This window comes from Phalacrocorax aristotelis, chromosome 4, assembly GCF_949628215.1.
Source record: "Phalacrocorax aristotelis chromosome 4, bGulAri2.1, whole genome shotgun sequence".
Taxonomy (NCBI): domain Eukaryota; kingdom Metazoa; phylum Chordata; class Aves; order Suliformes; family Phalacrocoracidae; genus Phalacrocorax; species Phalacrocorax aristotelis.
The window spans coordinates 35,917,289-35,943,186 of record NC_134279.1 but is presented as its reverse complement, the minus strand read 5'-3'; the positions used below and the strand labels follow the sequence as shown (position 1 = coordinate 35,943,186).

Genomic DNA, 25,898 nt, shown 5'->3' with positions numbered 1-25,898 from the left:
AACCCTCCCCAAAAACTCCCAAACAAACACACAACCCCCATTTTCTCAAATTAAGTGGTGAAATCCAGATGAACGTTTACGGGACCTTTTGAAAATTTATTTAATCCATTTGGTTTCACTACCATTTTTAGAGGGAAATGGGTTAGCTCTCCTGCCAGGCCTTAGTCATAAAAGGGACTTGTCCTGAGAGCCATGTATATATTTGGTTCCCATGCAGAGCACCAGGAGCCATGAGTCCACATACCAGCTTGATGATGGGTCTGTACCTGTAAGGTGGTAGAGGAAGAAGTTTTATATAAGTTTGATTAGTCAGATCCTCCCATTTTCTTCTTGGAAGGACAGTGTGTTGACCAGTGTCCTCATGGTGAGGTAGCACCTGTAAAGTGGCCTTGGTAATAAGCGTGAACCTTTAGATAGCTTTTCCTTTAGGTAGCATCTGATATATAAGGGTTATAGCAATGGTCATCCATGAACAGTAGGTTCAGTAAAATGCAGTACTTTCAGAGAATCGCCACCTGTTTCATTCCTTGCTATAGTGAATGCCTGCAGGTAGTGAAATTACTCCCATAAGACTAATTTATAGGAGTGTTTTTTCTATATTTTAGATCAGGGAAAAACAAGAGGCTATTACATTATTTTCTCTATAGAGTTTTAGCAGACCAGTGGGATGAAAATCAAACGGTGCACAATGGTGAAAATATATACAGTCATATTTTACTGAAGAGCTCCAGGGACAGGAAGAAGGAAGTATAAAAGGCCCAAGAAAGTCAAACATCTGTGTAGCTTACATTTATTTCCCTGAATTTAACAGCATGCATTCTTCACAGATGTTCTTTCCAACCTTCATGTCATCACCTTCATATTTTTTAACCTTTTTTTGTTATTTCCATTTCTAGATTCTTTAGAAGTGGTTTCTTACAGAATTTCCTCTGGTGATCCACATGGAAGATTCTCTATTGACCCCCAGTTTGGTACCATCCGCTCCAAAAAACAGCTTGACCATGAAACTCAGTCTGTTGTGATGCTCACCGTTCAATCACAGCTGGGTAACTCCCCTGTCTACAGTAGCACCCAGGTCAACATATCTGTGATAGATATTAATGACAACCCTCCAGTATTTCTTACCAAATCTGATAAGGTAACTATTTCACATACCCAGCCTCCTGGCACTGCTGTCTACATTGCTCATGCAGAAGACAAAGACAGTGGCCTAAATGGGGCAATCAAATATAGTATTGCAAGCAAGCAGTCAAATGTATTTAGCATTGATCCAAGCCTTGGAGTGGTAAACCTCACCAGGACTGTGTTTGAGGATAAGCAGCAGGAATATACTCTACACATAGCAGCTGAAGACTGTGGAAGTCCTCCTCTGACTTCTTTGCTGATGTTGACGGTGGTTATTGAAGAGCAGAAGATAGGCCCTACTTTGGTTTTTCAAAATTTGGTGTATCAAGTAGAAATCAGTGAAGCTGCCTCTCTAGGTGCCCAAATCCTTCAGGTTCAAGCCCACTTACTTGATCCATACAGCATTACCTCCAAGCTGACGTATTCCTTAGAGCCTAACACAGATTCTGTTGCATTTGGAATCAGCTCTGATACTGGCTGGATTTATCTTCGGAAACATTTGAACTATGAATGTGCACAGATACTAAGTTTTAGAGCCCTGGTCAGCACCTCTGAGGACGAAAACCTCCGGCAAAATGCAAGTGCATCGGTAATAGTTAATGTTCTGGATGAAAATGATAATTGTCCCATGTTTATGCGTGAGAGCTACTTCTTTGAAATCGAGGAAAATCCAGTTCCCAGGGGTGTGGTTGGCACCATTACAGCTGTTGACAAAGACTCAGGAAGAAATGGACAACTTTCCTATTTCCTCTTGTCTGATGGAAAGTATTTCAAGATGAATTCCAACACAGGTAGCATTTTATGATTTGTAATCTGCCTAATATTACTCTTGGAAAGCAACATTCCCTAAGGGTGTGGAAGTAAAGTGTAAAGCTTTCAGGAACTGCCGTGAATCTCTTGGGTTGATATGTGAATATTCTAACTCAGAGCTTCACAATTTGGGGAATGAAATAAATCTAATACGTGTTCGTGAAGAATGAACTAACCCTTAAGATTTGATTTTTTTTCATTACTTCATTCTGGTCACTTGGTCATAGGTTTCAGTGTTTGACTGTAACAAACTAAAGGAAGGAGTTTTAAATTATAGCTTCAATAGTTCATGTGCGTGTTAATTGCCTGTGAACAAGTACAGCTGAAAAGTACAGAGCAGCCATACATAACTGTAAAGATACCTATCACACTTGACAGTTACAGTGACTTAAAATATTTGTGAAAACTTCTCTAAGTTACATCAAGACTGAGTTCAAGCTGTACATAGCAGCACAGAAATCAAATTGTCTGAGAGAAATTTTTCATGGCACAGGATGTACTCTGCAGTGAATCCCAAATGCCTTGAGTAATAGATGCTGTGTCCACGCAGCACAACAACACAGACCCGCACATGGAGAGCCCAGAGAAAGGGAATCCTGTAAGGAATACAGGCACTGTAAGTAATCTGTTTTAGCAAAATGATATGTAGCGAGCAGAGGTCTGCTGTTTAAAATTCCTGTTCCCAGATGTCCTGTCCTCATAGGGAGTGAATAGGTTCTCCCAGAATTTCTCTGTATGAATCTCAAAATAAAATTGTCATTTCAAAGCCTTTATGTACCTTTATGGAAGTTTAAAGGCAAACACAGTACTAGAGGTTAACAAGGAGATCTTAAAATAATGTGTAGTTATCCATGTGAAGGACTTTGGCCAACTGCAAATCTACAGCTGTATTGAATATGGTTGAGCAGATGGAGAGAAGATTGGGTCAGATTTATTCACTGGGTTTCCCAGAATGTATAGGAGACATAAGGGCTCCTGATTAATGTACAGACATTGTGTTGAGAATTTCCTAACCCTGGGCATAATAAAAGCCATTTGTCAGCAGTTAAAACTCTGTGCTCATATATTATCTGTCCTGAAGTGTGGTGAAGAAAAGGCCAGATGGATTTCTTTGGAAGGTAAGCACATTGGTTTGTACTGTTTTATACCTGTGCTCCGGGGCATCCACTGTACAGTAAAGGATGTAATACAGTTCTGAAGTAAAAGAGCAAACTGTGATTGACAGAACATTTCTATGGAATGGAGCTTGGAAAGCTGAGGTTTTAATGTCAGCAGTAAGGTGTATGAGAAGACATGTATTGTTCGTTCACGTGAAATTAAATGCAGAATTGCATGTAGTAAGATGAGTGCTAGCGTACAGCAAATACCTAAAACTCCCTTTCGCCTTTGTTTTCTTTGTTCCTCAGGTGAAATTGTAAACTGGGTTGCACTAGACCGTGAAAAACAAGCCCACCACCAGCTGACCGTGCTAGTGACCGATCACGGGTCACCGCGGCGTAACGCCACAGCAGCCGTGTACATCGCGGTGAGGGACCTCAACGACAACGAGCCCCGCTTCCCTCGGGTGGCGCCCGGGCGGGAGCTGCACCTCAAGGTGGGTGCTGCCGGCGGGACCCACTGCCTTGCTCCGAGCACCACCCTGCGGCAGGAGCCCAAACCCCCGCGCTGTCCAACGCTAGCAGCACGGCGCCGAAATAGAAACATAACCCCGTCTTAGCTGAGACTCGGGTATATTTGGGAGCTTGAGAATTTGGCAAATGGTTACACTTCTCCGCCTTGTGTACTGCAGATGTAAAGCTATACATGTATAATTTAATCTATGTGTGCAGTAGAATCTCTTTTCATTTCTGACCTCCGAGTCTGCTGTACTAAAGATTTTTGAGTTAGCAATATGTGCAGACCGTAACAGAGGATTGCTGGAACTGTAGTATTTAACCGTTTTCAGAAATGCTCTTTGCACTGACTGTAAATATTACTGAAATGGAAAATAGAGCAACAGCTAAATTCTTGTGTTATGGCAAGGAATTTATTTTAAGACTCACTGTTATCCATGTATATTTGCAAATTATTTATAAACTGCTTGATGACAGGTTTTGGAAGGGCAGCCGTCAGGGACACTTATTACCACTGTCTTTGCAAAAGACACTGATTCTGGAAACAACGGTGTTGTATTATATTCAATAGAATCAGGTAAGAATTTAAAGTGTTATTCATAAGAAAAGATACATTGAAATAGCTAGAGATTTAGAGGTGCCATGTATACATACAGAATTTTATGTCTATTTTGTGTCTGTTAGAATAATGGTGCCTGTGTTAATAGGAATTGGGACCATCATATGTCTTACGGAGTATCTAAGGAGATGCAAGCAGCTACCTTTCCTCCGTTCCTCCTCTGCCCCACCTTCCCACGGGTTTGGTTGCTTGTGTGGCCAGCTAGAGAACGTTCAAACAGCACCCAGAAAACATTAGGACCATGATCTTGTACTGTACAGTTTAATGTTTCAGTCAGTTATTTAACATCTTAAAGGAAATATGATCTCCTGTTTCCCATCATGAACTGAAAATTTTCCTGCTAAAAGAATGGCTCATGACAGTCTGAGACAGGGATCAGAAGGATCAGCAGATAATCTGGGCAAACAATGAGGCTTGTGGTTTTTAGTTCATGTTTCACCCTTTGTTTAGCACTCTGTTAGCCTGACATAGCATGGCTGCTTAAAAACACTTCTCTTCAGTTTTCCCCATAATTCCTACATGTAGTAGTTCACTTCTGGGATAAGCTATAGGATCCAGTTTTGTTTGCAGTGAAATCAGTAACAGAGCAGTCCTAAATTAGAACATGAGTGGGACTGGGGCATTAATACTGGTAAGGGACATAGATGTGGTCTCTGTTTTCACTGCATACCACTTGCTACACTTCCGTGCAAGAGAGAACTCCGTCTGTAACCGGTGAGGAAAGCATGTCTGTTCCTCCTGCTTTGCTTCACTATTGATTCAAAACAGCAAGAGGTGCCAAGAACAGAACTATTTCTTTTATTTAGCTCTACTCTACTAGCTTAACATAATCAATGCCTTTTAAACTTAGTATTTGTAGTCTATGGTAATTTGCACATAGAACATATTGTTTCATCAAAGTAAGAAAACATTTTCAATATTTCCATACACTTAGCGCATTTTCTCAGGTCTTCCTTTCTGTGTAGGCAGAGCTCAAACGTGGGCTTGTTTAGTTTTAAACTCATTATAATTATTTGTCACTGCAGAATAAAGAACAAAATACTGCAAAGCTGCATTACTCCTCACTCTTAAAGAGCAAGGGAATCTTGTGCCTCTTCTTGCCAAGGCTGAAATTACCAAAAGATTTCTGTGGATTATGTTATACTCTGTCTTTATATACCCTTTTGACTTCTGTGGAGTAATGGGAGGACTTTAAGAGCAAAATCCACAAGGGCCAGAGAACTAACTCTCCTCTCTTACACCAAGAGATGCTTAAAAAAAAATGAGGCATTTGACAAGTCTATTGAAAATTTTGCAGTTGAAATATATGCAGATAATAAAAGACTGTAGGGTCAGTTTATGGCCATACCATTATTCCCTTAATTTGGATACAAGTGACTGCCTCTTCCAAAGGGAATCGGAGAGAATAGTAGAATTCTGCATTGTGAATAATAATATTTTGCACAAAATGATAGCCCTTAAGAAAAAGGGAATGAGTAGTACTCAACCCTTTGTTTGAAGGGTGATGGCCAGGCAACACAGGAAGTGTTCTTAAGGGGTCTCTGCCTGTCTGTATATCTAACTATATCCCCTTCCTTCAAACAGCACATTGGACTTTCTTACTGGCTTCACTGTAGACCCCCAGAGGGGAGTAAGTAAGAGTTCAAATTATATAAATGACTAACAACACAAAATATGACTGGTCTTGCAAATGCTATCTCTAGAAAGAACAAAAGGATAAAAACAGGGGAAAAAACCAAACAAACAACAGCCCCCAAAAAACCACTGAATGAGCCCTCCAAGCCTTGGAACTAGATATTTTCCTGATAAACAAATTCAGAAACAGCTGAGCTTCTCTGATACTAATTTTTGTTGTTGTTAGTTGGCTTACAGCCTTTAACATCTGGTCTTTTGTTTCGTTGTGAAGTTCTTGCCTGGTTTATATTTAAAATAGTATTTTCTAGTTCTGGGATATTGTTCAGTACTAAAATATGAAGAAGAAATATGATCTGATTTACAGCCATATTTGTTAAACACAAAGACATCAGGTTAATTGGAGGACTGCACGCAGACCAGTGCTCTTTTCAACAGTTGAGGGACTGCCACAAGATTAAGAGCTATAAGTGTCAGTGTCAGCTGTTAAGCTTGTAAGAGTTACTGGGTAATTTTTAGTGTTCTTGAGAACTTAAAGAAATGCCAAGGTAGCAGCAACAGATTGATCTATGCAGGAGGGCTAACGACAAATGCTGGCAAATTATGCAATGAAACATCTATAAAAGAACTGTGAGGTTTACACAACAGATGAATTTTAGCCTTCAGAGAAGTGTTTCCTTCAAAATGCCCCTCCCTCTTTCCAGAAAATCAAAACAAATCATCCTTAAACATTCATGTGTATGGAAATGCATGATAGTATGGCCATACCTCCACTTTTGTGTTATCACTGAAAGAGTAACCTAATTCACAAGGAGGTGAATCCCAGCTATGTGTACTATTACTTAGTGATGCTGCAATTGCAGTGATTTTCTTGGCCTTCTTTACAACTGTCAATAGGTTATAGTATAGCACTTATAACAAAAATTAGTCTGTATTTATAGGGCATCCTAAACTATTGCTTTGTGTTTTAAGACTAGCGCTGGCAAAGTAGAGGCTTTTGCAGTTATATTTGGACCAATTCTGTGGATATATAAGCACTTGACCACCAGAGTGTTAGGAGCAGGCATTTACACTGCTAACACACATGAATTGGCAAGTGTTCTACATATGTCTGTGGACAAGTACTTGTTCTCCAGGGTGATTTGCAAACAGTGTTCAGGGAGCATTCCTAGACTTGCAGAAGACTATCTTTCTGGAGCAGCCCTGCCATGTTCAAGCTCTTTGGGAGCTGTGGAATTGCTTTCCTCTTTTCCGTTAAGAGAAACAACCTTTCTTTCATCACAAAGGAGAATGAAATGGCCAAGGCAATAAGTATTTTAAAACATAGGAAAGATGCAGTTCTTCAGGAGATCAGATAAAACTACATAGCTAACTATCACTGCATATTGAGGGAATGAATATCTGAAAAAAATCTAGTTACTTTCTGTCTGCTTTCTGGGCCATTTTGCCCAAGTGCCAGTCCATAGGAGGCTTGAACGTTCTGCCAAAGTTCACAGCCACACATTGCCTGGGGTTTCTCAGGACATCTTTTTTTTTGTCCAAAACTGCAGCTTCTGTGATTATGTTTGAGAGCACAGAGTTGAGAAAGTGCCTGGGCTTTGAAGAACCTCATGTAAATGAAAGCCTGGCCAACAGGTTGAACAATGCAGGGGTGGAAAACTTAAGTGAAAAAGTGTATCCATTTATTGGCAGGTTAGGGTAGAGTTGCAAGCACAAAAAGAAACTGGGGCCATTACATTCTAGTTATCAAGAGATTTAATTTTTTTCTGTTCCATTCTTCATCTGCTCTTCTAAATTTCCTTCTTTCTTATCCATTTCTCCTATACTTTCTTTCTTTCCTCTTCATACAAAAAGGGACATCTTTAGGGCTTATGATATAAGCAGCAGTTGCCAAATTCGGGTAACTTAGAGATGAAAGCTGAGCAAATGTTTCTGGAAGTGCAGGAAGCATGATCTTTTACAGCAACAACTGACATGCTCTTTGAGTGTAAAACTTAAAACTACCTTTTCCGTTATTCATCACTTTGGACTTCCAAAAGAATGAGGAGAAGGATTTGGAGTGTATTTGGAAAGTGAGCAAGCTAACACTCATATGCATTTGCCCTTGGTAATCTTGGGCAAAAGTATTCAAAAGTGGTCTTATCTTCTCTTAGTACATGTCACCTATTGAATCAGTTGAAAAGCAAGATCTGTCTTTAGGTAGGCTTTTGAAATTCAGAAATTGAAGAAATTGCTTTAGCTACAAAATGTAGTATAAAAATTTTCTTTAGTCTGTCTGTAGATGAAGAGAAATCCATTTCATAACAAGTTTTTTTTCTTGAAGTTTTTTCTGATGTGAAATCAAATGGCTACACTTTGAAATTGTCCATGAATGAATAAATTAAAAAACAGACTGATAAAAATACCAGAAAAATAAAAGTACTATGTTTCGGTTTTGACTGTCTTTATAGTGCAGTACCAGATAAAAAAGATGAAAATGAGAAACACTTTCACAATGGAAGTCTTGAAGGGATTCTGGTTTTATACTATATCTCTTTCCAACATTAACAGACTTCTGTGTTACTTTTATTGCCACCAAAATATGCACAAAACTGACCATTTCATGCAATATTTGGATTGTAGTGGAATTGTAGTCTCTAGTGAATAATGCTACTGGTAACTTCTTTTCTGACCAGCTCTCTTATTTTATTCAAAAATGTAGATTCTGACCATTCCTTTCTCCTATCAAATAAGCTTCAACCCTTCAAAAGCTCTGTGGTCTGACACCTATTTCAGCTAAGCTTACCTATCTATTTTCTACTACCTGAAACAAAAAGTATTGGTCTTTATGCTAAGAGGTACTGACTGTCCTCATTATTGCTGAAGCAAGGGCAAATCCTCCTAGCCTCACGCTCAGATTGCAGTTACGTACTTGCAATGTTTTTATTCTCTCTTTTTTTGTTGTTGTTGTTAAACTATTTTTTTTTGGTTCAGTTTGGTAACTGTAGCTCCATTTTGGTAGAAAAATGAAGGGAATAGTTTTGTACACTTCTGTTTACTGTTTTCATTTCTTGTTAGTTCTTCATATCAGGTATTTTAAATGGCAGTTTTAGCAAAATGTTAAAAATATATGCAGGCAATTCACATTATATGTTCTGTTTTTCATATGTCCTCTGCCTTTTGCTTAGCTGGGATTTTGTGTCATGAAACATTATATGGAACAAAATAACATATCTGTGAATGTAGACATACTGTTGGGACCTAAACCAGGAAAGTAACCCAAAGCTATTTATAAAAACAGTAATATAGCAGCATTAATATTTTGAAACTATCCTGAAAAATGCAGAATGTAGGACTGTCTCATTCAATATAATTTTCTCTACATATTGTTTCCTTTTGTTGGCAATTTCCTCGTTACGTTCCAGACTGCAAGAGTCAACCCAGAAGGGACTCATGGAGCATTAGAAACCCATAGTGAGTCAAAAATAGCAGAACAATTTTGGAAAAAACTCCTGTTTGTTGACTGTGAAAAACCTGTTTTCTAACTAGCCTGCTCAGTGTTTTTTCAAATTCTATATTTTACAGTTGCAGGTGAGGTGATTGGATACAAAAATGAACATCTATATGTGCAGCTAACTAATTTGCATGTGCAGATTTGGAGAACATAAACAGATTCGTGCTTGCTTAGGTGCCTATGGAAATATAGTTCTTGATGGGTGTTTTCTGTACTACATCTGCACTGAATTTATTTTTACCACAGATGCTTATTAGAATAGCAGCTGTTATGCTGCATGACTTTGTTTAACCCACTAGCACACCTTATTATAAATTCACATAGCAAAAAGTTGTTTGCATACTATTTTAAGAGAGAAGTAGTTATGACAAATTCAATTTTCTCAGTTTCTCGTAAGGTATACCAAGTAATAGATACTTTCCCACTTTACTAAAACTTGGAGAGTAATTTGTATTGCATTCCTTGAAAGTGGGGGAGGTGGGTGTCGGTCTCTTTTCCCAGGTAGCAAGTAATAGGACAAGAGGAAAAGGCCTCAAGTTGTGCAAGGAGAGGTTTAGATTGGATATGAGAAAAAAATTCTTCACCAAAAGGGTTGTCAAGCATTGGAACAGGCTGCCCAGGGAAGTGGCAGAGTCACCATCCCTGGAGGTATTTAAAAGATGTGTAGATGTGGTGCTCAGGGACATGGTTTAGTGGTGGACTCGATGGTGTTAGGTTTATGGCTGGACCTGATGACCTTAAGGGTCTTTTCCAACCTGAATGATTCTACGATTCTAAGACACAAAGAGCTATTTACTCTTCTATGGTAGAATTTTTCTTTGCAACTCTAGACTAAATGTAGTATGATGTAGCTGCAAGTAGTAATTTTAATTAGAAGTTGCTTGTTATTAGTATGCAGCCAGTCCTTGATGAAGGATATAAGCATAATTTCCAATATTCACATGTTGCTCTGCAACAATTTAAGATTTTAGCTACCCCCAGTTAGCTCCTGGTCCAGAGCACAGGCAGGGCAGGTGGCATCGCTGCAGTTAGGGCATCTTAGGGGTAGATATGGCTCTTTGCTGACCCATAGTCTGCGAGGGACATGAGCCAGCAGCGTATCCAGCATCACTCACTTGACCCTTCATGCCGATTCAGAGATTAGGACTTAATTCTTTCTGTGGCCTTGCCTGCCAACTTATGTTGGAAGTAGGAGTACCAATCCTGGCATGTTTACTGCTCTCCTGATGCACACACCATTGGTGTGAATAACATTGGTACAAAATTGAGGAGTTGCTTTAGTACTCCATAGTGTTTCTCTCTGTAGCTTTCTAAATCGAGAGTAAGTGGTTTATATTAACTATGTACTTGATGAAGGACAAAGAGGTGAACCAAATGAGGCAGAGATCCAAATAAGTGCAGCAGGTTCCCTTTCTCTCCTTTTTTCTTACTGATAATTACAGTCTTCAGTACTATGGAGGCAAGCTGAAGAGATCTGCAATAACTCTCATCCATTTTTCCCCATAGAAGAGGATATAGGATACTTCCAGATTGATGCTGTCAGTGGGGAGTTAAGAACAACCCAGTCTCTGTCACATGCTGAGAGATCAGACTACAGAATGATGGTCACAGCCAGGGACCAGGGGGTGCCTTCACTTCAAGGACACGCTGCTGTTTACATCCAGGTACTTGTTTATGTTGTATGGATAAAACAGTTACGTTACTTAGTTTCTTTGAAAAAACAATTTTGGGAGAAGCTAGGGAAATAAGCTGAAGGAAGGAAGAAGTTCAAAATTATAAGCATCTTGTCTCATGGTAATTTTTTTAACGATTTTTCTGTTGAGGGAGGAGGTAAGAGGGCAGACTCATTTTGATTTGTTAAGAATGCACAACAGCATTCTTGGTTGTCTTAAAAATAGATGGTGTTTGTGCTTTAGTAGGGGGTCATTATGAACACTGGAAAAGAGAAGGAAAATATTCAGGTAGGCAGAATGATAAGCAAGTATCATGAGGGACTAAAAAAGGCGGGGGAAAAGTAGATACGAGGTTTTCTCCACTGTGTTACTCTCTTTTCTAAATTCTGTTTCTGTAACACAGTATAAGGATAGCTTATTCCTTTGTGCTCGTTTATACAGGGCTGCTCTCTATGGGAGTGTGAAATCCAGCATGTGCGCTTTCCACAGCCAGCCACCTGCTGTTCATTGAGCCACAGTGGGGCTGCTTTGTCCAGGCTGCCTGTGCGCTCCTTTATCAGAGGTTGAATGTCACCGAGGCTGCTATTTTCATGTCACCCAAAAAATGGTTAATTTTGGATAGCTTGGAAAAATGCTTCAGTCAAGACAAGGCAAATGTAGTTCCCACAGTTAAAGAGAGTCTTTCATTTTAAAGCATTAACTTGGAACATGGCAGCATAATGAGTGAAACCCTGTAATGACATAAACAATCCTCAGAAACCCCCAGCTATCTGTCTGTGTTCAGCAAACTGCATAACGTACCATGCTTTCTTTGTCACATCTGTCCCTGTGATGCTATCCCATGTAGAATGACAGTTGAAGCTTTTCAGAGTAGGGGCAGAGATAGGAGTATTCAAGTCATCTGCATTTGGACCCCTGTGATTCAGAGGGTGAGAGGCAGTCTTGTCCCTTTTTTTAACATGGGAATGAAAGAGAGAGTTGTGGAATGACTGGCCAAGGACTATATGAACTCTTATGGAGCATGTTGAGTTTGTTTTCTGGCTTTGGGGCATACTTAGGATAAATGTAGTCATAAATGATAAATGATTAAACTTGATTAAGAAAAACAATTTTTATTACACTATTCATAATAACAATGGGAAAATATTGCAGTCTTTGTGCTTTTGTTGCAGGTAATCCCACTTCCCAAAAGGAGATCTGTCAGGCACTTTGTCGTACCTGAAAATTTTAAACCTGCACAAGTGTTGAATTCTCTGAAGTGGCCTGATAATCATCTAACAACTAACAGGAAACTGCATTTCAGTTTTGCTAAGGATGGTGATGATGTTCATTTTGAAATAGACAGCTTGACAGGAGATCTTTTTCTTTCCAAGGAACTCGACTATGAAACAGCTTCACACTTCCTTTTGCAAGTTATTATAAAGGATTATAATAATAATCCTCCACAGAATACCACTGTCTTCCTAAGCATCGATGTAGAAGATCAGAATGATCATTCTCCGTATTTTCAAGATGACTTTGTAGTGATTGGCATAGAGGAAAATGTACCTGTTGGCACTCTGGTTTACACATTCAATGCAAAAGATGGAGATGGCAGTTTTCTGAACAGCAAAATACAGTATTCCCTAGAAACAAGTAACATGGGTAAAAACCCATTTCTTATTCACCCTTTGTATGGCACTGTGACCACAGCTTTTCCACTGGACAGGGAGATTACTCACTCTGTGATCCTTAGAGTATCTGCAGCAGACCAAGCAATAAATCTGACTGATCGCAGGCTTGGTTCCCTGGCTGCAAAAATTGTTATTTTAGATGTCAATGACAACAGTCCCAGTTTTACATCTTCGCCTCTTTCCTATGTCATGGAGGATGTGGAAGTGGGCTTCCTCGTGCACCGCATAATTGCAAAGGATCCTGATGAGGGAAGAAATGGACAAGTTACATATCACATTCTTTCAGGCAATGACAACAAAGCATTTGTATTGGATAAAATCACAGGTACTGTAACTTCTGTTCTCTGGAGTTCCTTGTACTGTGCTTCTCACAGTAATATTTGGGAGTGCGTACAATGCAATACTGAAATACCACATTACTGTGGTACTCTACTCAGGTGACTTATTGTCCTCGGGTGATTACCTTGGGCAGAGCACCACATGAGTTTGGCAGTAATACATGCGGTAGGCAAGCTCAGTGAGACTCAGCTCAAAAATTAATGCATGACAGTATTACTGTGTGGTGTAGATGTACTGGATCTCCTTCCAATAGTGCATTAAGGAAGCATGGGAAGAAAGCATGTGCAGTGAAATACCTCATTCTAATTTTTGCGTGATGCATACTTAAAGCATGTGCACATACATATGTTGCTATATGTACCCATGAAGAAAGGCAAAGTCAAGATCGAGTAATGCGTATTACACTGTGGGTGGAGCATGTTCAGTGGAGGCCCAAAGTGCTGATGAATTTCATTCTTCAGCCCTCTGAAAATCTCTGGTTCCTGAATGAGTTCTATAACTATTATATCATCTGCACACAAATGCAAATCTCACTCTAATAGTTGCAATATTTTCTGGTTCTTAGTCTGCTTTTGAATCCATTATGTGATAGAGCTGGCACTGATTTGTAGAGTTCCTAACTGCATAACTTACATGCAAAAGAAGAGAAATATTTAAGTTAAATATTGTTTAAAAGTTAAGCCCAAATTTAAATAAAAAGGAATCTCTGAATTTCACTCGAATATTCCATGAATGCCAGTTTACCTTGATGTCAAAATGAGTATTTCTGGGCCAGTTAGCACTCTAAAGGGAACAACAGGTAATGATTGACTCCGAAGTCTGGAAGCCATGCAGCAGTGGCACAGCATGCATGGTGATGCTACATTGAAGCTGCGAGTGCTGGACAACTGGGATCCTAAGCTGGACCAGAATACCTTTTTAATACTTTCTTTCTTTATAATAGGACTCTTAACTACAGCCCAGCTTCTGGACCGTGAGATTCAGGAGTGCTACAGTTTGACAGTCATGGCTCTTGATGACGGCAGCCCAGCTCTCTCCTCCACACAGGTTCTAACCATCATTGTTCTTGATGTGAATGATGAGACCCCAATATTTCTGAAGCAACTTTATGAGACTGCAGTTCGTGAAAACCAAGATCCGGGGGCGTTTGTCATAAAGGTAGAAGCTGTGGACAGAGATGCAGGTAATTTCTGTCCTTTTGCTATTAATTTCATTGTGGACCATAGTAAACCGATCGAATCTTGCTGCTTGCTCTGCTTGTGTGTACAGCTGTTGTGCTTTTCCCAAGGTAAGGTAAGAGTTTTGAGTTTCAAAACATGGCTTTTGGTTCAGACCCTCAACCTTTATTCAGGGCTTGGTGGTATTCTGATTTGCACACTGGGGTAGCTTCAGCTCTGACTGGTATATTAAATGTAAAATGTGTGCAAAAGTAGCTCAGCATACTCTAGCTTTCATGTGAAGTTAGCCAGCATGCTCTGGTTATAAATCAGCAAACAATGTTCAACTCAGTTAAAGTTAATATTTGAATGTTTCGTGGCTCTCAATCAGATTGTTTTGAAGAGTTTTAAAACAGTTCACTAGACAAGGGTCCTGGTTTTGTAACAGAACCGGCAAATATGCACTGATCTTTTCTGACCGGAGAGGGGCACTGTCATCCAAGGTTTTCCAGCAAGTTGCGCTGTGGAGGGATCGTGGAACCCGCTCTGGGTTTCAAACAGGATTTTACATGCTTAAGAATGTTATGCATTGCTTTTCAAACATACTCAGAATGGATGAGTAAGGAGGGGTGGTTCATATGCTCTTTGAATCACAGGTAAGGACTAAATGTGAAAGAGTTTTTGCTCAGCAACACAAAATGCTCTCCAGTTCTTCAAATACCTGCCCTTTGGAAATATCTAAAATGCATATGATGTTACAGGTAATCTGTGTGCTGGAGAGAATCTTAGCTTAAGTAATACCACACACAGTGCATACAGTTGGTGTAACATGAAGTAGTTACAGAGAGTCTGTGGTCTGCAGTAAAGATAAAATCTGGAAAGAGAATTAAATACTACAATACTGCTCCAGTTGGCCGAAAGGTTGTCTCAGCCCTGTGAATGACTTTTTTTACTGTGTGTTGACTTTCTGCACATCTTTAGAATTGTTTAAGGTTGTGCTATCCAAAAAATAGATAAAACAATAGATCTTGTTAGCAAAATAATTTTCTGTGTTCAGTAAGATTTGTCATTGTAATGTAGAACACGTATTGATTACAAAAGGCTGATGGGAGCTCAGTAGAGGTACTATACAGAAGACACATTTCCCCACAAGTATGTAAAGTATTTAGAAATTAGGAATGGGTGGGTAGCTCTATGAAAATCTTCATGACAGCTGAGCAACATTACCGTCTACCTTTGTACCTTGTTCTTCCAAGTATTTCCTATTTTTGTGGATCACACTAAAAAAAAAAGCAGTATTTGAAGTAAAAATTTGCAAGATAATAGAGAAAAGAAGTGGGAATTTGCTTGAATTCCTCTCCCTCCTTTCTTTGTTCCTTACATTTATTTATTTTACATCTTGTGGGAAATACAGCAGAAGGGAAATTCTGGGAGCTGTTAGGAGGAGGGAGCCGGGGTGGCTTGGCAGGGTGGACAGGAAGGGCATTCCAAGTGTACTGGGTGGCAAAGTGTGCGCCTGCCTGTGCAGACTCTTTGGGCTGGAGCACTGTTGTGGCTGATGATTCCTTCCTGCCTTTTTTTTTTAAAAAACAGTACATTTTCCAGTAACCACAGTCGTTCCGTTGGGTCTTTTTCTCACATTTGCCTGATTTGGCCCCATGTCATGTGCGTGTAAGAGTATTGTTCCAAACACTGAAGTGATGCTCATAGTGTAAGAAAATAGGATTTATATAGGAGTCGTATAAATATAATGCTACTCACTTTTACACTTTTGGAACAGAATTTTTGGATAAGACAACTCCTCACATGGTGTTCTTTATCTTACACATCCCATTTTTTACTTTATTTTTATTTGCTCTTTTAATTGCAGTTCACATCCCTGTAATATTTGCATAGTCTCAGTGGAGGACTTTCCTCCCATTGGAGACTTTTTTTTTCCCCCACTTCATATGTTCCCTGACTGACCACAGGGAGGAATCATTTTTACTGACAATATCAGCCATCCTTCACAAAACATTCTGTTTTATTTGTCTTTTTACATCATTCCCTGATTGAATTTTCTTTCACATAGATATTCATGAAACATCTTGCTCAGCCAAAACCCTCCTGCACATTGCAAGAGCTGCACTTACTGCAGCTCTATGTTGCCTCACTTTCTCTAAGTCCTCTTACAGTGTGGGACCTCTCCACCCACCCCAAGGCTGACATCTAACAGCACAACACAAATAAATGCAGGTGTAAAGACACATGTGATACAGGTAAATGATGGAAAAAAGTGTATGGGAAAGCAAAGATACCCGCAGTGTATACACGATAGGTCAGGGGTTTGTCTTGCGATATGTCTTTGCAGAAGCTCTGAATAAACTGAACTAGCATTTGTCAAGGTCTGCTTTTAAGCTGATGTGCACCTCTGTGGTTCAGTCGTTATGTCTGGAGCCTTGGGAGAAAAATCTCGGAAGGTTAATAGGGACCACTAACCTAGAGTTATGAGACAGGTCTTACTGCCATTCGCTAGACAATTTGTCTTGCTCGTATTCACGGATTGTCATGGTCTTAACAACACTAGTATTATAAAGATGAGACTTAAGCCTAGATTTGGGGCAGGGAGGGCATTTGTTCCCATTGCTTCTTCACCAGTGTTGGCTCTAGATATAATCATACCCAACATAATGCCACAGCTGCTGCTTCTGAGGAGAAATGGGAGCACAGGGGCTTCCCGTACTGTGGCAGGGGAACGGGAAAAGGGGCTGACGCTTTTCCCTGGCAGCAGCTCAGGCACCATGCATCCACCCTGCCATTTGGCCTGCAGGGAGGAGGATTCCTTGACACTGGCCAATGGCAAGGAAGGGACTTAACTCCTCTTCTAGCTTGTAATGTGCAGGAAGAATAGTTTGTTTCTCATTTCAGTGTGTAATTTCAGGCCCCAAAATGTGACTAGTGCTACTGAATAATTAACCAATAGGTTGGATCAAGTGCAAACATGTCGACTGCTGTGCCACAGCATGTGAAAGTGTAGAGTCATCCCACTCCTCTCTTGGCAGGGTGTGCAGCTTCTCCTACTGCTAGGTGTACGCTCCTAGCAGCTGGATCTGAGAAAGAAAGCAGTAAGTGCTTAGTAAATAAATGTAAAGAAAGTGTCACATATCTGTGTCCTTACAGGGTTAAAAGTTTTAATTTCAACAGTGTGTTAATACTCAACTTGGATGGCACTGTATGTCTTTTCAGCACTGTCTGTAAAAAATGTCCATTGTGAAATCTGCCAGTGAAGTCACTGGGACAAAGCAGTTCAGCTGCAGGAGACCAAAGGCTAATAGTTAATATCATTGCCACAACGTCAAGTGTCTTTTTTCTATCTGTAGCATACTGGTGAATAAGCATAGATAAAAGCAGGTGGAGCTGTGAGTATCTTTTTAAAAGTAGTTAAATCATGTCTATATGGGCAGATCAGATAGTGTGTGTTGGTAACCTTAAACTTTCAAGACCTTCTCCTTGATTGCCCTTACTGGCTGGAAGGATTTCTGTAACTCATTTTTCCTTCTGCCATGTGTTGTATGAATAGGCCCCTCCCTTGACTTAGTTTAGGTGCAAATGCATTTACAGTAAAAATTCTCCTAATCAACTTTCAGTAGTGTTGTCAAACTATTTCGCAAAGCTATTTAAAAGCAAACAAAGGAAGTCATGGATGCTAAAATCTGTGGGCTTTGTTTTTTCTCTCACACTGGTGTTTCTCCATCAACTCCAGTGCAGATTGTCTTGTTTTCAACTGCAGCAGATGAGAACAGGCAGGCAGTGTTTGACTCGGAGTATTTCATATTTCATATGACTAGATTTCATATGACTAGAAGTGCTGTAGTTTTCCAGGTGCACCAACTGTCCCAACCCTACTAAAAAACTGATTGTTCATTGGAAAAACAGAATGATCGAATGAAACTTAGAAAAATTTGGGGAAAAAAAAAAAAAAGCACAGTAGTACAAGTGCTTCAAGTATAATGTAGGATTAATCTCAGTAAAGTTAATAAGTGTGATGGAGATAACATTATACTTTCCTCAGGAGGGTGTTGAAGCTAGAAGAAATATGAAATAAATTATTTTATAACCATAATAGGTAAGAATGTGAAGTCACATTTCTTTTTCAACTCAGGTGGGCAACTTTGAAAGAAAGGTTTCTAAAAGCCTGTACAGTTTTAACCTATTTCCTAGAGAAAAACAGGAAGGCTAATACCCTGGTAGTACATACAAGTGGTAGGTCTGATTAGGAACTGAATGGAATTGGCATCAGAAAAACTCAGAGGGGAGGAAACTCTTTAACCTTCCCTTCTGGAAATCCTGCACGATTTATAAAACCAAGCAGTATTATTTCAGAGACTGGCTACAAGCGGGAACAGTCCGAAAGGCCTGATATGTGCTGTGGGAATGTCCACCAAATAGGCTTTTCTGTTGAAGACGACTAGAAGATGGCTACCCTGTGAGCCCTGATGAGGCTGAGGCACCTGCCTGCTCACTATTACGAATATATAGAACTGGTGGGCATGCCACAAATTGGATTTTTTCTCTGAATGTTTATACTATTCGGTGTTGTACTGTGTAGAGATAGTTGCGTTGGCTCCAAGTGAAGTTAAGTGGAGAACTAGAGCTGCCAGCACAGCCTAGTACTCTGCCTGACATCCTGTTGAGAAATAAACTGACTACCTTGGGGAGAGCAGAAGACAAATGCATGGATTCCACAGTCTAAGTTAATGCTCTCTTGCATCATGTTTATGTGTCATCTTGTTTGGAGACACGCCCTGAGTGCCTAGAAATGTTGCTAGGGTCTCTCTGAGTGGCTGGAAAACTTAGCACAAAGCAGCATCTGGAAAAGAATTTTGAAGATCTGAATTTTAAGTTTGGGTCCTTTGTGCTAATGAAGAAGCAGTTACTCACTGCATTAAAAATAATAATTTCATCCATAACCCATTTCCCAGGAAAGGGGAGAAGAAAGAGACAAATATGTAGACCTGAATGTGAGGAGAATGTTATGTTTTAAGACTTCTATTCTGTTTTAAGGACTGAATTCGTTGCTTCAGTATGAAATCTTACCAGGATCTGGTTATGAGAAATTTAAGATGAACTCAGACAGTGGAGAACTCATAACAACTGCATCACTGGACAGGGAAACCCAGGAAGTTTTCAGTATTAAAGGTAACAGCATGAAATATCTGAGTGCCTGTAAAATGGGAAGTGAGAATGAGTGTGGTGTTACTATCAGTATTACCTTTTTTTCATGTTGTCTGAATTAGATGGAAGTAGTAGGATTTTCAGGTACAGAAGAGCATGTGCTTTTTGCATAGCACAGATAACTCTCCTATTCTGCTATTATTAAGGTACATCTATTGTTGCACCCACAACCATTGTATAAAATTTGCTTTCCTTAATTAATCTTAGTTTTGGTTCGAGATAGTGGAACCCCGTCGCTGTCGAGTATGGTGACAGTCATCTGCACAGTGTTGGATGAAAACGATCACTCTCCCATGTTTCTTCTTCCTGCCTCTGAGATCCATATTCCAGAGAATCAACAGCCTTCTGTCATTCACATTACCCTGGCTGTAGATATGGATGTTGGCAGTAACGGAGCTCTAAGATACAAAATAATTGGTAAGTTACACTCCATCATTTTTGTTAGTATAAATAAGGAAGTATATAAACAGCAGTATCCAAGTTTTAGACTAGTCTTGATTTTACCAGGCCTCCCTAGCTCCCATCTTGTCCAAATGCTTCTTTCATGTGGGGGGAAAAAAAAATGTATTTCACCCCTTTGTCAGCATTAATAAGCACTTTCCAGGCATACTTTCAGTCTGCTTTCTGGATTTGAAATAGTACAGAAAAGAAAAACAAAAAATTTCCAAATGCTGGAAGGAGGCATTAATCTCAAAAGCATAATTTTGTCCTTTTTGTTGTAGTTGTTGAAGTTATGAACGTAAATATACCCTTGCAAATAAGTACAAGAATTAATCTGATTTCATTTAGTTAATTTTATTTCATGAGAGCTTCTTTCACCCAGCAATTAGTAATGTCATACTTGATTCTCATATTGCCAAACTCTCCCTGTGTCCACTATGCCAATGTAAGCTCCACAGCTGTTCAAAGCCTCCTGTAATTTTTTTGCACAAATACGAGTTTGCTGTGCTTACTTTGGTTTGTGGCTCTCAGCAATAGCTCAAATGTGGGCAGATAGCTACTGTGGTAACAGCCAACACATTTTTCTTTGCAGAAACAGTTATGAATTCCATTATGTTTTCTCAGTTTTAATGTCACCATCTTTTATGGGCTTTAATTCAATTAACTTTGGTCTTTCTACATGTTATATGTATGCCATTCACTGTTACTAAAAATGCTGACTTTTCTGTCGACTGCTTCATATTTACCTCCCCACACCCCCCAAATCAAGACCTTGCACAACTATTAACTTCCAAGTGACAGGTTTGTAGAAGAGTACAAGGAGCAAGTAATTACAATTGTCAGCAATGCTTTATAGGTTTCTGGAATTTGTAACTAAGGTTGGGAAGAGGTCACTACGCAGCAGCGTAGTTGTAGGAGATTTTATAAGGTGTGCTGCTTTAGGAAAGAAGACATGCATCTGGCAAAATAGCCACTCTGTAAATTGATACGACATTCTGTATTTACTGTCATTGCTACCCACTGATTTAAATGAAATGCAGGTTTTAATTCATATAAGAGGAACAAAATATGTGAAAGGCACATGAGTGCACCAGCTGTATGACAATTGGATCGTGTTATTGCAATTAACATAGCAGTATTTGCAAGGGATTCTTTTTTCAAAAGTAATTGTGCTAATTTTATTTTTTATGTATTTGAAAGGTGGAAATGTTGGTGAATACTTCACGCTAAATAACACTTCAGGAAAACTGCTGGTCACTCGTAGCTTAGACAGAGAAGATGTCAGCAATTTCACTCTTGTAATTGAGTGCCATGACCTAGGCAGTCCCTCAAGAAGCTCCACTGCACAGCTCTATCTAATGGTCTTGGATGAAAATGACCACGATCCTTTGTTTGCAAAGACTCAGTATCAAATCTCTGTGAGAGAAGACCTAGAGGAAGGCTCAGCCATCCTGGACCTCTTTGCTTCTGACGAAGATGAAGGCCTGAATGGTGAAGTTACGTACTCCCTCATTGACGACACCTTCGGAGGGTTTGCTATTGACAGTGTAACGGGGTCTATAGTTACTACAAAGGCACTGGACCGGGAGACCAAATCTAAGTATACGTTTAGGGTTGTGGCAAGTGACTGTAGCACCCATTTGCCAAGAAGCACCACTGTCAGTGTTGTGGTGCAAGTTGATGATGTCAATGACAATGATCCCATTTTTTTGCAGAATCCTATCAGGGCCTTTGTGCCTGTTGAAACCCCTGTGAATGAGATAGTAGCTACTGTGAGAGTGGAGGACATGGATCTGGGATCAAATGGAGCTGTTGTTTTTAGTTTGGTGATAGCAGAAACTGTATTTCAGATTGACACAAAGACAGGTGACATCATTCTTCAGGAGCCCTTGGCTTCCAAGGACTTCAGTACCCAGCTGCTAGTGACAGCTTCAGATCAAGGTATCTCACCTCGAACAGCCACCGCTATGGTCATTATCTTTACAGAAGAACAAGAGGAGGAGGTTTCATTCAGCCATAGCCTGTATGAAGCAAGCATGCCTGAGAACAGTGCAGCAGGTGAGCATCAAATCCCATTTTGTGTTCTTGTGGTTGCCAATCTCCCCTCCTTCTGGAATGGTAATTGTAATGAATGATATAGGGAAATCTTTTTCCTGTGCAGCAGCAGGGAAAAGTTAACTTGAATGTAGCAGATACCTGTCTGCCCTTTTTCAGTGCACCAGCATGAAAAAGGAGCATGGTCTGTTATTTGGAGGCATTGCCTGGCTCTTGAGTTTGCCCATGTACAACAGTGATGCTCATATTAAACAGAAAGCTCCCTTGTCAAAGGTTGTGTGTTTCCATCCCTCAGCCTGGGAAGCCCTGAGCATCAGTGGGTTCACTCTTTTAGCAAAATTACTTTATTCGTGGGTAGACAGCGTTCACTCGTCATTTCACTTGTCAACGCACACGAGGACAGATGAGTGATGTGTACCAGTTACAACGTGACATTTCTTGTTTTTGCAAAACCCTTCATGAACTGTAGAAACTTTCAGAGATATTCCAAAACCTTACTGAAGTTTTAGGCTTTCCAGAAGGAGGAGAATATGAGGTGAAGGGGAGAGAAGTTTGGAGACTCTGGTACATTGTCACTCAGACAGGCTTCTGTAGTGTATCTCTAGGTAGAGCCTGCTCTATTGAATGCTACCCGTAGACAAACCAGCTTCAGTCACAAGGTGCTAACAGATTTATTTATTTTTGTTCCATATAATGATGAGAATTATCAGTCTACTTTTTATCATTCAGAGAATGTTAGTAGTTATGCCTCCTGTCAATTATATATGGTAGGTACATTTTCCTGCTTCAGGGGATGGGTTCATCCTAACGAGGGGCACATTTTTATGGCGACAGATCCTACTGTACAATTAATCAGACACATTTAGAGATCTGACCTGCACTATATTCTTGATTCAAACACTGCCTCATGAGGTTCACCTTGAACAAGTAATTTAACCTCTTTATAGTTCAAATTTCCCTCAGTAAAATGAAAGCAATATTCCTTTATATCCTAAGGGTCTGTGAGATTAGTGAATTCTTAGATCTTGAGTAACAGCCTATATATTTGATTAGGAATCAGTAAAAAAAGAAATGTGTTAATAATTTTGGAAAACCAATCAATATTCTTGGGTAATTACAAACAGAATAGAGAACGAAGGGTGAAGATGGCTTGTTGCACTAGTTACTGCTACTTAGCCATTCCTTCCTCTGTGCCTCTTTGGGACTACAAGCCAAATGTTCAGCAGTGTATTTTAAGATACAGGTAATTCTGTGAGTATTACTGATGTTTCAATTAACAGATTGAAAACGGGCAATAAGGTAAGTTTTCTCTTTTTAATCAATGGACTTTTTAACCATAGATGAAATATTTTGGTTTCAGGCTATTTTTAAAAAGTTATCATGAGTGATCAAACCACCAAGCTAGAACACCTGTCTAGCTCTCTCCCTGTCTGTCAAAAAACGTGGGGTTTTGGAAGAAATGGAAGGCTTCCAACAGGAAAGAGTGGAACATGCAGTAGCCTGGTGGTTAAAACACTCTCCTGAAATATGAAGGGTGTAGATTCAGGTATCCTCAGTCAGAGGAGCATTTCCCTTTCACTCCATACTAAGCACTCTGAGTACAGAATCTGTGAGATAAGAAGTTTCTTTAAAGTACTTTAATTTTTTTTAAACCAATGCTTCATTTATTATTTCTATTACAAATGCAGGGGAAAAAAAATCCCTAAACACATTTGTCCTGACACTTAAAAATGCTCTTTATTCCATGAATTTGACCAGGATTTACAAGTAGTTTTGGACATGCTAAAATTGAATTTCTCTGTGAATGTGAACAACAGATGCACCAAGACCCCCAAACCCTGTTTTACTAGTGTCAGCACTGTACAGTATTTAACAGTGTGTCACTTTGCAAAGGAGAGTCTGCCCTGGGGGAATTGCTGCTTCCAGAAGATGCAGTTCAGATGTCACAGCAATGTGTGTTAATCTCTTGGTTTGTGTCTTTTCATTGATCTACCCATGGAGAGTCAGTTGTGGTGATGTAGAGGGGCCCTGGATCCTAGGTGTCCGGAAAGCAGAGAGACCGGGGTGATGCCAGGGGCGAGCCCTGGACTCTCAGTTTTGTCTCTCGCTTGCTACAGCAGGCTTGTATTTTCAGAAAGTGTTGTGAGAATCTGTTTGTCAGGCTTCCCAGCAGAGTAAGGGCAAGGCCCTGGGGTTTCAGTCTTTTTGAGGAGAGATGGGCTTAACCTGTATTAATCCTGCCTTAAAATTTCTAGTTAAGAAAAAATAATAAGATAGGATTTGTTAGGAAGCAAGAGTCCATTTAAAGAAAGAAAATAAAATCCAGACATTTATGACAATAGATAAGATAATCCAATCCTAAATTTTCCTAAGTGTAGATACATTCATGGGTCAGGCTAGACAATCCAGCCTGAAATTACGGGAGTGCCCCAAGGAACTGAGGTAACAGAATGCCATAGTCAGATTGTTCCCGCAATAAATCTCTATAGGAAATATAAATGAGATTCAATTTAAGTTGTTTTGATTAAAGGAAATTTAGCAAAGCTTCAGGATAAACAGGAAGGTTTCATCCCAAAATTTTAGTTTATGTATTTAATAAAGTCTATTTGCTAAGAAGATCAAATTCTTTTAAGAGTATGAGAGACTTTACCAAATACTAATAGTTTTGCCTCTGGTTTTAGTATTTTCTTATTTATATAAGCATAAGTAAATATCAAATATTTTACATTTCAGTGGGAAAAAAGCATGATTATAATTAAACCTCTCATAGAAGTTAGCTTACAGGATATATTTGATCCCTACAAGTATGAATGATACCAGTGTATTCAGTCCAGGGGAGATTTACATTACATACTGATTATTTATAGAACTGGTATTAATAAATGTGGCTTTTCCTCCTAATTTTCCTTCTACCTTAACTAATAGAGTGGGAAAACTCTAAGTTTATTTTTAAAAGAATAAAAAAATCTGAGTAGTATAAATGACGGAAGCCAAAGCCAAGGGTCCTTAGTTTTTAATTTAGTCTAAACTTGTCAATTGGGTGAGTGCCTCAGGAATTGGTCCTTGTGGTCAGATTTTCTTTAAATGTTTGACCTCCAAGTTTAATGACCTTCAGAAAACCTCATTCTTCTACTTTTTGTTTAATATTAAATATTTAATGTGTTTAAATATTATAAACTGCATTACAACAGGCACTTAGAAGCCACTCAATAAATAATCAAGTCACTTCCATCCTCAGAGGGTAAGAAACCTTTATTATTCACCAAGCTTTCACTTGAATGATCGTTTGCATAGAACTTCACTGAAGACAGATTCACCAGTAAAACTTGTTAACTCCTTTTTTTTTTCCTAATAGATATAAAATATGTCACCTGTTATTCTGTAAGTCATCTCTTTATGCTCATTTAGCTTTTTCTTTCATTAGCAATTAAGAGGTCTCAAGAAATAATGCCAGGGATGAAGCAGGGTTAGATGACAAAGGAGAGAAAGAGACTACTATAATGAGTAGAGAAGAGAGAAGAAAAGCAATGATATAGATTATACAGTAGCTTATTTCTGGTGTGTATGTTATGTCTAAACATAGAGTACAACAAAAGTTCTTGAGCCTATTTGGCCAGGTAGGCAAATACTGTCCACGCTGCCATAGTTCAGTTGCAAGTCAGCAGGCACAATGTAAAGGTTGATATGTTGGCTATTTAGAGTGCTTGAGATACTTCCAAATGCAATCAGGTTGTCTGATTGAACTGGAAAAAAACCCTAAACATAAACATTTTTAATCACCTTTCACTTCCTTTAATATTCTTAACTAATCCATAAGTTGACTGCATTGCGGTTCAAGCTAATTAGGACTGCTTTTTGCGGTGATCATGTTGTCCCTCCTTCCTTGCACTAGCTTCAGTGCTGATCTCATCCTTGTGCCGTTTCAGTGTGCTTTGCAGCCAGAAAGCTACCTTTCTCTTAATTTTCTCCAGTTTAAGTGTTACATGTTATGACCTCTGCTTGAAACAGTATTTGAATCTTGCACACTTGAAATTGTGAGCTCCAGCTGATGGGT

General features: G+C 39.4%; 1 protein-coding gene across 1 annotated transcript in view; it reads left to right on the top strand.

Annotated features, from left to right (window-relative positions):
* The window catches only part of DCHS2 (dachsous cadherin-related 2), a 127,465-nt gene that overhangs the window by 81,352 nt on the left and 20,215 nt on the right, over positions 1 to 25,898 (top strand). The window contains exons 5-13 of the mRNA XM_075092414.1: positions 897 to 1,916; positions 3,342 to 3,529; positions 4,026 to 4,125; positions 10,799 to 10,956; positions 12,138 to 12,963; positions 13,921 to 14,160; positions 19,178 to 19,312; positions 19,556 to 19,765; positions 20,990 to 21,847. Coding sequence (XP_074948515.1) covers positions 897 to 1,916; positions 3,342 to 3,529; positions 4,026 to 4,125; positions 10,799 to 10,956; positions 12,138 to 12,963; positions 13,921 to 14,160; positions 19,178 to 19,312; positions 19,556 to 19,765; positions 20,990 to 21,847 — 3,735 coding nt within the window. The remainder of the gene's footprint in view (positions 1 to 896; positions 1,917 to 3,341; positions 3,530 to 4,025; positions 4,126 to 10,798; positions 10,957 to 12,137; positions 12,964 to 13,920; positions 14,161 to 19,177; positions 19,313 to 19,555; positions 19,766 to 20,989; positions 21,848 to 25,898) is intronic.